The sequence below is a fragment of the Dermochelys coriacea genome, chromosome 6, assembly GCF_009764565.3.
Source record: "Dermochelys coriacea isolate rDerCor1 chromosome 6, rDerCor1.pri.v4, whole genome shotgun sequence".
Taxonomy (NCBI): Eukaryota; Metazoa; Chordata; order Testudines; family Dermochelyidae; genus Dermochelys; species Dermochelys coriacea.
The window spans coordinates 25,533,680-25,550,033 of NC_050073.1; the positions used below are offsets into that span (position 1 = coordinate 25,533,680).

At 39.5% G+C, this 16,354-nt stretch overlaps 1 protein-coding gene and 1 long non-coding RNA gene across 8 annotated transcripts in view; one reads left to right on the forward strand and one right to left on the reverse strand.

Moving 5' to 3' along the window:
- Nucleotides 1-574: 574 nt before the first annotated feature.
- On the reverse strand, nucleotides 575-5,782 carry LOC119857413. The gene is made up of 3 exons (XR_005293570.2): nucleotides 5,715-5,782; nucleotides 4,682-4,779; nucleotides 575-4,018 (listed from the first exon to the last, which is right to left on the reverse strand). It is a non-coding gene; the product is annotated as an uncharacterized LOC119857413 (long non-coding RNA).
- The window catches only part of PLEKHA7 (pleckstrin homology domain containing A7), a 298,007-nt gene continuing 286,973 nt past the window's right edge, over nucleotides 5,321-16,354 (forward strand). For 6 of the 7 annotated variants that reach the window (XM_038406259.2, XM_043516488.1, XM_043516489.1 and 3 more), the window contains exons 1-3: nucleotides 5,617-5,766; nucleotides 5,872-5,948; nucleotides 6,158-6,215. In XM_038406259.2, coding sequence (XP_038262187.1) covers nucleotides 5,681-5,766; nucleotides 5,872-5,948; nucleotides 6,158-6,215 — 221 coding nt within the window. In that variant the 5' untranslated portion in view covers nucleotides 5,617-5,680. Of the gene's footprint in view, nucleotides 5,420-5,616; nucleotides 5,767-5,871; nucleotides 5,949-6,157; nucleotides 6,216-16,354 lie in introns of those variants that run through there. The other variant, XM_038406267.2, reaches the window with a different exon arrangement.

The following is a 16,354-nucleotide window of genomic DNA, read 5'->3' on the forward strand; positions in this document are numbered from 1 at the left end:
TCAAGTTGATTTCAAGGTTTGTGTTCATTTCAAACAAACAGATATTCACAAACATCGTTTTAATGAAAGTGTTAAGGTGTGTTTCATTGCTGTTCAGCTTAAAATTTCCCTGACCAAAAAAAACCACACAAACCTCACTACCACTCTCTTTACAAAAATCCAAAGATTAAAAAGTCTGAAAAATTAACAGTTAAAGGCTTTCCAGTGCTATACAATTGTTCAGCTCTATCCCCGCATACATTTTATTACAGACCCACTCTTAATTGTGCTACCTTGTTTTATTATGTAATGGAAATATGGTATGGATGTATATTGTTGCCTTTACATAAAGTTTATTAAATGTGTAAATACAGATTTTGAAAGAAAAGTAGTCCTAGGATACTTTGGTATGTAATAGTTGCATAAATTCTAAGTGTGATGTGCAGTGAAGTAGAAAAATAATTTTATTAACAGAATTGGAATATTTAATCAATGTTTAGCTGTGAAATATGTTTGTGGTGCCACAATTGTATCTAAGTAGACTATTTCACTATATGTATTATATTGTATAGCAACAAATACACCTAGTGTTTGAAGTCCATAATGTTGTAATGAACATGTTAGAAAATTGGAACTGAATTACTTTACTAGGAAATCAACTCGAAATTCATTTTGATTTATGAATATAGTTTTGCAGATTTTAGAGAACAAAGTTAAAGTTGTTGTGGGCAGTACAAGTGATGGTGAATGATGAAGAACTTTATGGCAGTGGGGAACTACCTGCATATCTTAAATATTAATTTCCAAATTTTAATATCCAATTTTTTTTAAAAGGTGGAGGAGTTTTGTAAAGAAGGTATAATTATATAGATAACATTCGCTGAACTTCATTAAGAGACATTTTCAACAGTAACACTTTCTAATCCTTTTTGTTGTGAATAATCTTTTTTTTTTTTTTTTTTAAACCAAACAGAGTATTTGGCATTTTTCTTGACTCTAAGGAGACTTAACTGTTCTGGAAGGAGGAGTTTGAATTTGATTTGCACCACAAACATTGCTTTCCCTGTGGCATTTTCCCGTCTGCCTCACTCAGTTGTTAAAATCTCTCTATTGACCTGAGTATGCACTGTCAATCAGATCACACTGGGTGTTGATTTGGTGAGCATGAATAATATTCTTAAACAGAAAAGGAGTACTTGTGGCACCTTAGAGACTAACAAATGTATTTGAGCATAAGCTTTCGTGAGCTACAGCTCACTTCATCGGATACAGACTAACACGGCTGCTACTCTGAAACCTATCCTTAATCAGTATTTGCTGTGCTTAGTGCCTTCCAGGAATTGTAGGAAGCAGTGAAACTTATTCATATTCTTTCCAGAATCCAGAAAAATGAATAATTCTTTCTTCAGACTTTTGGATTCCCCTACCTATAAACTGACCTGGTTTACTTTATGAGCTATATTAAGATAGTTGTAGCATTATAGGGTGTAATCTTGCTCCCACTGAAGCCAGTTGCAAAACTTCCAACCTATTTCAATGGGAACAGGATAGACTCATATATACAAACACACACACACATGCATGCACACAATTTGCTTTCTATTTGCCTTTATTTTCCATGTCCTTTGGAGCTTACATTCTGTGTTTCACACACAGTAGGCCTGTTTTAAATACATAGTAAAATTAAATGAATTTATGTTAAAGGTACAAAATGGCCTTTGAGAGAATATGCTCATGTTCAACCCTTACTTGGCATTACTGTTGATTATTTGCTGATACTGAGTGACACTGTGGTGATTCCTTCAGATGTTTTTTGATACATTATTTTATGCAACAGCAACATCAAAGTTATAAATGGGTGACCACACACTTCAGCAGTGTGAAATGTCAGAACAAACAGTTGTCTCATCTAATTTTTTTACACCTGTTGGTAACTTCTTGCCACACTTACTTCTGTCTATTCCCACGGACACCTGTGGTCCAACTGACAGAGCATTGTACTATGAGTCAGACATGGATTTTATTCCCAGTTATGTCATTGTCTGTGACATTGGGCAAGCCATCCTTGCTGTATTTCACTTTTGCTATCTGTAAAATGGGGTAATTCTTATTCACCTTTTAAAATTACTTTGAATCCAAAGATGTCAAAGGGCTGTACAAGTGCTACATATTATCATCTGTGATACTGAGCCAGAAAGGGTTAAGAAAAAAAATCACCATTTTCAGGAATAAAATCTCTAGTCCACTTTTTTTGGAGCAATAGCTTCAGGAAGGGATCTTGGAAGAAGGAATTTACTTAATTTCCCCAATTACTTTTTAATATTTCTACCAGTCCTTAGCCTGACAGGACACAGTCTTTTCACATGAGGAGTCAGTGTCGGATTTCTGACTTGTAGTAATAACTACGTGCTTGGGAATTTTCCCTTACTGAACTGGACTTATTTTTTTGCATGGCCTTGGGGGAAAATGAGCAGGTTGCATCATCTAGAATTGCATATAGGTGATTTTGTACACATAGCATTTGTTAGGGGGGCTGTATCTCGGGAGGCTTTTGTTCAAATGAACCCAAATTTAGACCACTAACCCTACTCTGCACCCCCACACAAAATTTCAAGACAATCTGAGTCAGCATGTGGATTTTCGAGTACTTTTAATCACTTTTAAATGACTTAACATTAACTACTGTTACTGTGATGTAATACAATATTCTGCTTAAGTATTATATATAAGGTCTGTAATAAATGAGTGCCAATGCAGCACTTCCTAATAATGCAAAAAAGTCATGTATCGTTGTTTATAAGGTATATGAACCTTTATGTTAAAATATAGATTATGCAACTGCAGCCTAGACTCTTGATAAACAGCTCATTTAAGTCAATGGGAATCTCTACGGACACCAATGGTCTTTCAATCAGGCCCTTATTTTATTACTTAACATATATGAAAACTAAGCTGTATATTTGTATGGTTTTGAGAGCCTATTGTTGGTTAAAGGACAATAATTAAAAATATTGATACGAAAGCAGCTGAGATTAAAGTGTGTAAATGCATATAACTGAAGTTAAGGTAAATTAATTGAATCATGCAGAAGTCTTTCATCACCACCTGATGTAAAAGAGAAGTAGTAATTCAACATGTCAATACCAGTAAGACAATTTAAGCTCCATGGGATAAGAATGGGACTTTAATGTGCAGATTAAAGATCTCAAATCAATAATGGGAAGTCATTATCTCTGGTGGGGAGAGAAGTATGCAACATCTTCAGAAGTTTATAGTTGCTTACACATTAAGCATCAGAAGCAGGTTTTAATGTTGAACAATGCTGTGTAGAATAGATTTCTTTTGAATTATTTAAAATATTTTCCATTAAGTTACTGAAGACAAGTCACAAGGTCATCCCAAGTAGGGGTTTACACAATGAAAGGTTATTGTTAAACTCAGTTAGTGGTCACTATGAGTACGTAAGTCCACCCACTCACGCAGATCTAGAGGCAATGCCATGGCAGGGAGCTACAGGCCAATTTAACTAGTCCATGCAATTAATGGATGTAAAAGGACTTGCCCTGGGAACTACAGTTAATTAAGCTGTTCATGGCAGGAGATTTGTCTTATCTGCTTTTTACAGCTATATGCACATTGTTGACACTAAACAAGTAAATAATTAAATAATAACAAATGCAGAGGATAGAGCTTATCACAGTGCAAAGCATCTGCAAGAATCTACCCATTTCTGAGCACCACATCACTAGAAAGATATTGACAGTGGTGGTAATTCAAAGAAGAGTAACAAAAATGTTCAGGAGTTTGTAATGCTGATTTAAGAGGAAAGGGTAGGAAAAGCTTGGTTTATTGATGATCTAGGAGTAGTGGTGCATAAGTTTCTACCGATACTTGAAAAGCGTTATCATTGAGGGAGAGGAATTATATGCTGTGGTACATGAAGGCATAATTAGGAATAATGGGATAAAAAAAATTAATCTGTATAATAGGGAACGATCCTGTATGAACAAGATGAATAGGAGTTTTTCACTTTCAGCATCTGTGAATCAAAGCATAGGAAAGATGTTCACCCCTTAAGCTCTCAACAATTCATTTAAAATCCATCCTATGTTTTTCCTGTGTTCAGCAGAAACCAGCTTGCTTTCTAATATCTTTCCCAAATATAAAGTTCTTAGGGTCTGATTCTCCCTGGCTTTTATCTTTTGTAGTTATTTGCATCTGTGCAAAATCAGGATGCAAAAACTCTACCATGGTAGAATGGTAGGGGGGGTGTTTTACATCCACTTTGCACTGGTATATATAACTATGCAAGATAGTAGAGAATCAGAGTAGAAAAACAGGTTTCAATAAATGTCAAGTTCATCTCAGCTCTACATCTTTCAGTAGAGGACTTAGTTTGATGAGGTATCAGATGAGACCTTGGAAACAGAGGGCCTGTGTGCACTTTGTATACATTAAAGATCCCACAGTATTTTAATAAAAGAAGTATTTTGACCTAGTGGCTTTAGCTAAAATTTCCCCTTCCTCAATGCTGTGTGGGGTGTGTACATTTTAACCCTAAAGCGATTGCATTTCAGCAGTATTGCATATAGGAGGCACTGCAATAAAAGGTGCTATGTAAATTATTTCAAAATTCTGCTTCATTAACGATCTGGTGTTTCCATTCCATTGGCTGAACAACCACTCCCTATTCTCTTCCTACCTTTTCAGTATAGCCACAGGTTGCGGGCAAGAGAGCAATTAATCTCCATCATCCTCTTGTCCTCTACATCAAAGGCCTGGACTGACTAATGCCTCAGCCTGGGAAACAAATGGAGGAAGGAATAATAACTTTTTATATTCAGTCCCCTCACTGAGTCATTCCATCTGCCCTCATTTGTTCCCTCCACCTTGCTGGTTTTCTCGCACAGTGTTCTGCACAGGAAAAACAACAAAAACCAGCAGGCAAACAATTTTTTGCTAGGGAGTGAGGGACTTAATGCCTTAGGAAAACACAGAGAATCATAGGTGCTGGAACAAGGGATGCTACAGCACCCCCTTTCTTTAAGTAGTTGCCATCATATACAGTTCAGAGTTTACAGTTTGATTCAATGGCTCTCAATACCCCCACTATGCAAATATTTCCAGCAGCCCTGCAGAGAATGCAGGCTTGGGTCAGACTAAACGGGGGGAAGAGGCACAGGGTTGTATCCCGGGCGTGTAGTCGCGCTGGAGTTTGAGAGGAAGAGGAGAGCAGGAATGGAGGATCGACCAGCAATCGCTGAACAGCTGGAGTTACTCCGCTCCAGCCAGTGGAGTTGCACCTGCCTAGGTAAGAGGAGAATTGAGCCTGTCGGGGCGGGATTTCAGGCGCGTTGTGGATCAGGCACCTTGAGCCCAGATCCGGGCGGGGAAGGGCTCCGCCGTGGGACGCCCGCACTGGAACCAGCGAGCGGAGCGGGTCAGTCTCGTTCTCTCTGCAGCCAGGTCCCCGGGGAGAGGGATTCTCTCTCTCTCTCGGCTGCACAGCCAGGGACCCGCCGCTCCCTTCTCCTCGCCCGAGGGAGCGGGCAGAGTTCTGCCTGCGCCTTTACCAGCCGGTGGCGGTGGCGCTGCTGAGCAGAGCCGGGCACTGGGCGCCGGCCGCTCGCCCGCCCGCGCTCCCCGTAGCACCCCCCTCCGCGGCCGGCCGGCTGGCTGGCTGGCTGTGCGCAAGGCGAACATGGCGGCGCAGGCGGTGGGGCGGGACACTCTACCTGAGCACTGGTCCTATGGCGTCTGCAGGGACGGCCGGGTGTTCTTCATCGAGTAAGGCGCGGGGGGGTGTGTGTGTGTGGGGGGGGGGGTGTGGCGGGGGTCCGCCCGGGGCTGCCCGTCACTAACAGGTGCATGTTTTCCGCTTCTCCCTCCTAGTGACCTGACCCGCTCCACTACTTGGCTGCATCCTCGCACCGAGGAGCCCGTCAACTCCGGCCACATGATCCGCTCAGGTAGGTGGGTGCCCGCCCGGCGGGGGGAGGGGGGGGTGCGTGCGTCGCGTGGCGGGCGGGCGGGCAAGGAGCGTTGTGTGGCGGCGGCGGCGGAATCTCGCGCCCTTCCCAACCCCCCCCCCCTCCCTCCCTTTCGCCGGACCGGGAGGCACCTTCAGGGCACCAAGTTCTCGCTCCCCCACCCTCACCCCTTTGTTCTGCCTCCCCAGATCTGCCCCGCGGCTGGGAGGAGGGGTTCTCCCAGGAGGGAGCCAGCTACTTCATCGAGTGAGTACCTCGCTGCCCGGCGGCCCCCCCGCCCCCGCCCCCGCCCCCGCGGGGCAGCCGGCGTTGCGCGGAGGGAGGGAGCCGCTGGTTTTACGGCGCGCAGGGGGATGGTCGGTTTCTGCGTGTGTGAAATGGTTCCCGCAGCCTACGCTTGGCTCCCGTTTAATGATTACCGGCAGGGGAAGCGCAACGAGAGGCGGCGGGGAGCTGGTCGCTGGGAAAGGACCCGGACGGGAGATGGAAATCCCCAGTCTCTAGCTTTGTCCTGGGCCGGCTCTTGCTCCCCCCCCGCCCCCATCTCCTTTGAGCTTTCTCTGTTTGTTTTTCCCTCAGTGAGAAGCACCAAGTTTCACCGGAGGGAGGGGGACGTCTCCTCTGGGTGGTGTTTACATTGCAGGTGGGGGCAGCTGGGGCTCTCCCTTGCTGCGCCGGAGTAGCGCGCGGCGGCTGAAACTTGGCTGAGGGTTTGGCTGCCGCTGCCTGGAACGTGTTTGGAGCCGCACCGCGGCAACCGAGTGTGTCTTTGAAACAGTGCTGCGTGAACGAATAAGGGCGGCTGCGGCTTTTCTTTTTAAATCCGAGTGGATTGTAGTCATCGGTTTACAAACAAACAAACGGCGGGGTAGTCTCAGGATGTTTCTGCGACGAGGCTTTAAATGATAAATGACAGTACAGGGGGATGGGAGGTAATTGAGAAGTGTAACTTTTATTCCAAAGGTTTCCCAGTCGCAGCCGCGTCCGTCTGTATTCGCAAAAAGAAAAGGAGGACTTGTGGCACCTTAGAGACTAACACATTTATTAGAGCATAAGCTTTCGTGAGCTACAGCATCCGATGAAGTGAGCTGTAGCTCAGGAAAGCTTATGCTCAAATAAATGTGTTAGCCTCTAAGGTGCCACAAGTGCTCCTTTTCTTTTATTCAAAAGCAAATTAACAAGAGCTGGAGGACACCAGTGCTATCCTAAAAGCGGGGGGTGTGGTCACAATTAGGGTATTTGGAAAGCTGCAGAAAATGTGGGGTACATTGTGTAAGTGACTATATTTGGGTTTTGATGTTCCTACAGGGAAATTGCAGATGTGGTGTATAAATAAACTCTGGTTGCTTTACATTAGTAGTAATTATATAGATAAGTATTGCAAAGAGGAGGAAGTGGCCTGTCCTTCAATATAAGCCCAAACTAGGATAACTTTGTCTATATTTCCGTGTACACTATGCCAGACCCCCTGTCACCCTGAATCAAATGATGAAGGTGCCATAATGAATCTATATTTAATACCTACACTGATCTTGTGTAGGATTTGCATTGCTTCTCTCTGCCGCATAACCCTATTCATTCCTCCACATTTAAATCTACTTTTTAAAATCTCTGTTTGGGAGGGAACATGTTAAAATGAACAATAAACTAGAACAATTGTGTCAGTGCAATAAAATGGAAGATCTTTATGTTGTAAAAGAAAAAAACCCTCTACCCCTTAGACCTGAAGGAAGGATACTTGCCATGGGGAAATGTCAATTCAGCAAAACTTGATTCTCTTTCAAAATTGTGATGCAGTATTACCAGTCACTTCCTGCAAATATTCAGGATGTAGGACTATTTAAAAATAAGTGATCAAATTCCCATATGTTGGCCGATTCAGGTGAAATACTTCAGCGAGGTTCCAAAGTTAAGAAGATCGCATGGATACTATACACAGAGTATTAGAGCATGCAGCAGAAGTGAAATACTGAGAGGTTGACAACCGAAGGACACCATATGCCTTCAAACTCCTAGGAGATAAATGAAGATCTTAACCCGTACATTGAGTCATTTGGAACCTTCTGAGGTTGTGTACCTGAGGACAGGTGGAGTGGCTTCTGTCTCCTTTGGTATAATAGCTTTGTTTTTTAAAGATATGTTTCTGGGCTCTTGTTTCAATTGAATAGCTTGTAATGGGAGTTGTCTACTGAAAAAGTTTGCCTCTTGGGCTAGGAGATTTCAAGAAAATGGCTGTCATTTTGCATATCCTACGGCTTTCATGGATGATGTAGTGTTTTGGGGTGTTCCTGGAAAACCAGTTGTCATTTTACATATGCAGCATATGACCTTTGAGATCATGTACTTGGATTTGATATTTATGAGATGCCTTAGTCATTTTTGTATCCTACAAAATGTTTTGGATAATTGAGTACTTGGTGTGTTGGCATTTCTTGAAAAACTCCTGCTATACAGAAATTTATTTTCTGTCCTTCTACATGTGTAATGATATATGGTGCCTAATAAGCTTCAGAGAGATTGTAGGAGCTGGTGCCATTCTGCATCTGCTATGGATGGTTTAGGGGGAGAGAAGTAATCGGTGTTTGTAGGTTGTCATTCCATGAAGAGAGGTTCTTTTCACTTTGCCTGTGCAGACTGCCACGGGACCTAGAAAGTTGTAAAACTTACTTTGGGTTTCTTTTCCAGGAAACTTCTCCCAAACTTCACAGTATGTTCATATTCTTTTTTTAGTTTATTTTGTTTTAGTATAATATGTTTTACTTCTATCCTTTTGCTCTCCTTCATAAACATTATTTCTCCCCTTGTAGTTTAGTTTCCCATTCTGACTTTCTTGAATAATTGATTGCTGATTTTAAATGTTGACTTTATAAAGGAACACAATTTAAAACTTTCCCAAGTTGTCCCTTTATCAGTGACTCATCTCTGAAAGTTTGATTTATTCTGGATGTTGTTAATCTCCATTGTCACTTGAAATAATTTAGGAGAAGAATATATATACTTTACACTTTATATTGACGTATTAACATACATGATAATTAGATGCACCTCACAACCGTTCAAACACTTTAAAGTTAATTCACTGCATTATACATTAGATGCCATGCAACATTGTCGGTAACTAGTAATACCTGAATGTGTACCAGAAAATATCTTGCCTTTTTAATCTTGAATTAATTGTGCAGTGATATGATCATGGTAGTAAGAAGGCAATACTTTGATTCAAAAGTAAGGAAGAACGTATTACTGTTTAACCCTGTTTATGGTCCGTTCACCATTTAAAAAAAATGCACTGACTCTAAAGGCTTCACTTGGTGATGGGGACTTTAAAAAGGACTTCAATTTGCTTCATCATTATTTAGAAGCTTTGACAATTCTGCATTGTATTACAGATGTGTAACTGGGTCTCTCTTCCCCCCCCCCCCCCCCAAAAGGCAAGTCTGTTTCAAGCTGTGGCAGTTTTGTAGTTACCTGCTTCCTACTATTACTTTTAAGACAGGATCATCTTTTTCTGGCTTTAGAATTGTCATTTTTTTCTTGTGTGATTAACAAAAATTATTATATTAAGTGGGGGAAAAACACTAGTAAATGATAGAATAGATTCTTTCTTGAAAAGTGAATCCTTTATGCAATATTTATTTTGTCTTTTGAAATTAGAATATCAATAGCTGAACACTCCAGTTTTTTTGTTGGGCAATTTATTGAAATATGTGGAAACACTTGAATTTTTGTTAGGTCATTCCTCTGTACTATTGGTTAAATGAAGACTTCTTAATTAACAGTCACACTTAGTAGTTTTACATTTAAAAGGAGAAATAATTGAAAAGAATCTTTTCTTCTAGTACCTGTTTTAAAACATTTTATTTGATACCATCTTTCAAGCTTTGTTAACCTAGTTCCTTAAAATGTCAATCTATTCAAGTTTCAAGGAATACAAATATTGATGATAAGCAGGCTCCTTTAAAAAAAAAAAACCACATCAAAAACCCACCCCAAGCTAAGCAACCAAACTCTCCAGCCTATTTTTAGCATTTATATAAACTAAATAGCAATAATAATGTGTCTAACCTAATGTGAAGCAAAATTGGTTGTATTTTCTAGGGTAAAGCCTTCTTGAGTTCTATTTTTGATTAATGAAGGAAGAAATCTATATCTGTAAGGCTGATTAACATTTTTCATCTCATGGGGTCATTGAATGCTGATATGTGACATAAAAATTAATCAGATCAGTTGAGGAGATGCCTTTCTAAAATGCTGAAAATTCTTGATTTGTTGTTAAAGTACATCAATATCAGATAAAGGAAACAAATCCTTTTAAACACATTGATTCTTTTAAATTCTGCCTGATTAAAATTTATTAAACACACAAGCTTTGTGGAGAAAAGTTGAAACATAATTATTTAACCTGTTGAATTTATATTGCTCTGATTTTTTGAAGACTGAAAAGAGAGAGAATACAGCGATTAGGGTCACAGAGCAGTGTGCTATGTTTAGAGAAGCATTGATTGAGAAGTGATACTGCAATTTGTGTTTTCTGCCTGGGAGCATCATGGTAGGTGAACCTATGAGAGCAGAGTAGAGCTTAAATTGGCATTATTTTCTGTTCTTTAATGATTGGTAGCCTCAGGGATAGTTGCTTTCCATCTAGTCATTATAGGATGAGCACAGCATTAATGAATGAGTGCAGCTGTAGTAGAAGTAAATGAAAGCCCGTTTAGACTTGCTCAGACTGGTTTCAGAAACCTGAGTTACTGGCATATGCAGGTGAATTGGCTTGGTAAACTCCCTGCTTGGGGTAAAGATAAGGTGAATGCAGGGAAAATACTGAAACAGCTGATTGAAGAAGATATACACATACTTAAGCCTTAACGTGTGTTCATTAGGTTATTGCCTCCACTAAACATCTAAAGGACTTTTAAGCTGAACAAGAACTGGAAGTTGCCTTTTTATAGTTTATTAAAAGAACTGAGAGGTATATCTATGTAAAATGCTCTGCCCTCCCAAATAATTCATTTGGATAATTGTAACCGGTCTTTATCTGCCCGTGGTAATACAGAAATATGTATATAACATACCAGAAGAGATTGTGTACTACAATATTAAAACCTTTGGCAGGTGTAGTGAATAGAATTGACTCTAATGGCACTGGTATGTTTAAATGGCAGCTTTGGTATTGAGAAAACATAGCTGGAAATCAGCACTTAAAATAGCTCAAGATATTTCATCATTGATTTGTTTTTAAGCAATGTCTTTGATCTATGGCTTATGTGCCAACTTTGACTCTTCTTCAGGGAAGACTGATCAGAACAGAGTTGTGTTTGTTTTCAGCTAGAGAGTCATTGTTTGTAACAACTATGGTATTATTCTTATTGTGTATTGAGTGTTTTCCTGTGTGCTGAAAAGATGCATAGCACACCTTTCAAGTGTTTTAGAAACACATGGCTCTTACTAAATATTACACACAAAAAACTAGTTTGCAAAAACATTGTTAGGCTTGCAAAGATAAGCAGTCAAAAGTTAGGAAATACTAGACTTCTGGTTGCCTGTGCCACCTAAATTCAACCTCCAAATGCTTATGCCTTTATTTACATGATGGCATATTATTATTTTTTTTTTCTCCACAGGACCTCTGCTATATTTAGTGCTCAGTTAATGAGCAGCTATTCAACATTTTATTCACTCCTCCTTGCTTAGTGTGTACCTGTAGGCCTTAGAACCACCCTGTGAGTAGATGGGAGAATATGTGGTGGTGGGGGCAGTAGGGATGTGCTTTGATAAACTGTCAGAACTGTGCATCCGATGAAGTGAGCTGTAGCTCATGCTCAAAGACATTTTTTAGTCTCTAAGGTGCTACAAGTCCTCCTTTTCTTTTTGCGGATACAGACTAACACGGCTGCTACTCTGAAACTGGTCAGATCTGTGGGCTGTCACAGAGGACTTGTTGAATCGGATGGTTGTCCAAGATGTCCTCCATTCAGGCTAACTGAGGGAACAATTAAATCTCCCTTTTTTAGTGAGAGCTGAAACAATAAAAGTTACTGCACAAAAACTAGACTGAATGCAAATTCGATATTACAACAACATGGGTTGTCATAATATCAAATTTAATTTTAAAGAGGTTTATTTTAAGAGAGAAAATTGTATGTAATAAGAAAATCTGACTTTAAATGATTAAAAAAATAATTTAAGTTTTTGTGAATTCTAGAAGTCAGATGCATTGTCAGGCACCCAGAAAATGAGGAACTCAGTTAGTGACTACCTGTGAAAAGTTGTGATTTAAGTGACTTGGCTAGCATCACATAGAAACACTGTGGCAAAGGCAGGGATAGAATCTGCTTCTCCATTGCAGCATTTTTTGCATTTTAACCATAAAATCGTCCTTTCTTTTCCTTCCTGCAATTTTCTGTCTTATTTACTACACATCTTCCAGCTCTGCAGCAAATGAAGCGACAGCCTCCTTCACACACAACCCTGATTCATCCCCAGAGCAGATCCATCCTGTGGAAAAAATAGTCTGTGGTCATGTAATCAGACTGTATCATAATGTGTATGACCAAGGGGGATGAATTATTAAGGTTGCACGGGCCACTTTAATTTGGGTATTTCCTAGGTTTTGATCATTTGACTTTGCAACCTTAATGTTGTTTTAGTGTGTGTGTGTGTGTGTGTGTGTGTGTGTGTAAAATACATGTATAGAGTATAGCTTTAGGTTGTAAGCTCCCAGGGTAAGAGACCGGTTTTCCTATTTTGCTGTAAAGTACCTAGCATACTTGTAAGTGCTGTATATAAATGATAAATAACTTGAATTAAAGCACATAGGATCCAAAATCTGATTGACTGTGTGTGTGTATTTGCTAACAGTAAAAGTTCCTTCTTGTTTAAATGACTTACCACCATATGTTGACTGCACTTCAGAGATTTTTACTTTATTTTGTATTCAAGGTTATCATGAAAGTTACGCTAAAAATATCAAAGCATAGGCTTCTAAATTTGTTTTCTATATTTGAGGTAATTTATGGTAAATATGAATGTCCTAATTCTTACCTATTCTTCAGGGACTGTGTTTTAATTTTGGTTATTTGAAAAGGGGCATTTCTGGTAATTTTGTTTGCTGCTGAAAATGTGTTAGAGGGAAGATACTCTTCACTGATCACTGAAAATATATATTTGCTTATATACTTTTATTGGGGAGATGTGTCTTCATGGGAGCTTTTTATTACTTTCAGATATTCTGATCTGAAAGCCTCTCTAAAATGTAAATATTTTAAAAATGCAGTTCTTAAATAATTTTTTATTTGTAAAACAAAGTCCATCTATAATCTTTCTGCTGCCATGTAATTCTTTGTTAGAATTTTTTTTGTGACTGTTAAAGCAGCGTTAAAGAGAACTAGAATCTTGGCTACAATTAGTGATGTTAAATCCCCAGACCACATGATTCACAAGTGATGCCTCTCTTTAAGCAAAAGGGTGAATGCTACTGTGTGCTTTAGAAATGCTTATCTTAATTGCACTTCATGTTGAAATATATAGTTTGCATCTCTCAGAATATGCTTCCTAACTAGGGTTGCCAGGTTTCCTGCTGGAGTGTCCGGTTTTTAAATATTACAAAGTTGGCAACCCTATACACTGCTCTAATTTATAATGGTTACAGTTTTTTAAGGATGACCCAAACTCATAAAAGGGAAAAGAATTTTTAGGTTGATACTAGTATTCTGTTTCAGGTGTTCCTTGTACTATAGGTGTTTGTGCAGCTATCAAGTTCTGCTGCCTATAGGAATAAATGCCATGATTTTTGTCTGGAGAAAAATTGTTTAAATGAGGCTATTTCTTGCGTATGATGAATAATTGAGTACAATAAAATCAATTAAAATAGACTTTCTTCAAGTTTTAAGGTTTGAATGCTAGTGAATGTGTATGTACTGTAATAGTTTGCTCGGAAATAAAATAATTTGAAGTTTTGTGTGGAAAAAATCTAAATCTTGTTTTTGAACTTAGCTTTTTCTCTGAGCAGAGAACAAACAGGCTACATCTACTTGATCTCTTATGACTTTTAAATTTTATATGAAATTAAATATATAGTCATTAACAGTCATACATAAATGTATGTAATGCAGTTTTGTTTACATAATTTTACTGCTTTATGAGATGTGGTGAATATATATTATTGATTTTTCACAGTGAAGCATAATGTTTCATATTGGATAGTGTTACATGTGATATTACATTCCTTGAGTGGTTCTTTACAAGAATGCAGTAGTACAGTGCTAAAATGATATGCACTTAATATATCCAATGAAATGCATCAATTTCTATCAATTTCTAATGAGGCATTCTAGTGTAAAGTATTAGAACACTTTCTTTTGGAATGTAAAAATGTTCTATGGTAAAGTAAAGGCAATATATTCGTCTTAACTAAAATTTTTATTGGTTTTCTCCCCTTATCTTTTTATGGACTATGCTTCTGTGTTTATAATAATTTTGCCTGCTGCTATGCAATTCTCTTAACTTACTTGTAATTCTGAGAGAATTGAGTGGCTAGCTGATTGAGAAAAAAATTCTTGAGAGCTACAATATACGGTACAACAATAAGGATTTTTGTTGTTCCTTTCCGAGTCAGAGGATTAATTTTTTTTTCTTGTGATGTGGTATTAGTTTTAAAATATTGTATACTGGAATATCTGTAGTATTTTCTGAGTTATTGTTTGGTTAGAGCTGTTTAGAAATGTGGTGGAAAATTTTTAATTAAAAGCTTGCCAAATTTAAAAAAAAATTCAGTCAGCTGTATTAGCTAGTATGCAGTCTGTTTTACTGGTAAAAACCACATTTCCAGTCTCTTGGAGGCCAAAATATTTGCGATGTGATTTTTATTATGATGCAGCAAGTAGTGTCCACAATGTGTGTGTTGCTATACAAAAGCAAAAGGCATAGTTCCTACCCTAAATAATAGAAGTCATGGCTTTTAATACAGTCTGTTGCTTTAATATCTCTTTGTTTCAGTCAGACTGCTCCTTTTCCCACGTAGTTATGATTGACAGTTTTACGAGACTGCCCTGGGATATTGCATTCAGAAGCAGAACTTACATTTTCTACTCTAAAGTTTTATCATTTAAAAGAGAAAAAAACTTTTGATTCCCTAGAAGTATCTGGATAGTCTCCCAACTGTTCTCTTTTTGATTGTCTGCCATACATAAGGACATTCTATGTACTGTAATACTTAGCAAACCCATCACTCTGACTTGTTTAGACAAGTGCGAAAACTACTTACTAAGACAGTATATGGTAGGGATGAGCTTTTCTGCCTTTTACATATAATTCCTCCTTACCCCATTGCTTATATTAGCTTTAGCTTTAATTTTAAAGCCTTATAAAATGAATGACAAATACATCCATGAGATAAATGCACTTGAATAGTACAGAATTTTCTGATTTATGTGTGGTTTACTAAAATTGATCTGGTCAAGGAGATTTCTATTATATTATTTACGGTAACTCCCAGAGGCCTAGTGCTGTGTAAACAGAGGTGAGCACTCTGTGCTTTGCGTCCTTGGCTAAAGTGTAACTTTAAGTAACTCTGCATGGATTATTCAAATCTGACTAAAAGCGAAGTGAGCTGATAATTTTTTTACTGTTTTTAAAATATGGTAGAAATATAAAACTACATAACAGAGTTATTGGCTTTTGCAAACCCACAGATTTGTTTCAAAATGGAATATGTTGTACACTTTGTGAAATTGGCATTTGCCTCTCAAGTGTTCTGCCAGTATTTGTGGTATCAGGTGACAATTGTAACTGTAACAGGCAACAAAAAAATTGAGACAAATGTAATTTTTTTAAGTTGGTGTCCTGTTAAGCTGCTTTTTTTGTAGTTAAGTATGTACTATGCAGATTTAACCTCTGAACAGCTGAGTTCAAAGGGAAAAAGGGGTTGATTGCCTATACCAGGGGTAAGCAACCTGTGGCACGTGTGCTGATTTTCAGTGGCACTCACACTGCTCGGGTCTTGGCCACCAGTTCCGGGGGCTCCGCTGCCCGCCTGGGGTACTGTCTGCCGGCCCTCTGCCAGCTGGGGTTCCGTCGGCCGGCCCCACTGAGCCTGCTGCCAGCCCCTGGTCACAGCCACCAGTCCCAGGGGCTCTGCTGCCGGCCTGGGGTACCGGCCACTGCCTCCCTGCCAGCCGGGGTTCCGTCCGCTGGCCCCGCTCAGCCCGCTACTGACCCCGGATCCTGGTCCCGGATCCTGGTCCCAGGGGCTCTGCTGCTGGCCTGGGGTACTGGCCTCCAGCCCACTGCCAGCCAGGGTTCCATCTGCTGGCTCCCTCAGCCCATTGCCAGGCCCGGGTCCCAGCCACTGGTGCGGGGGGCTCCGCTCCTGGCCTGGGGTTCCGTCC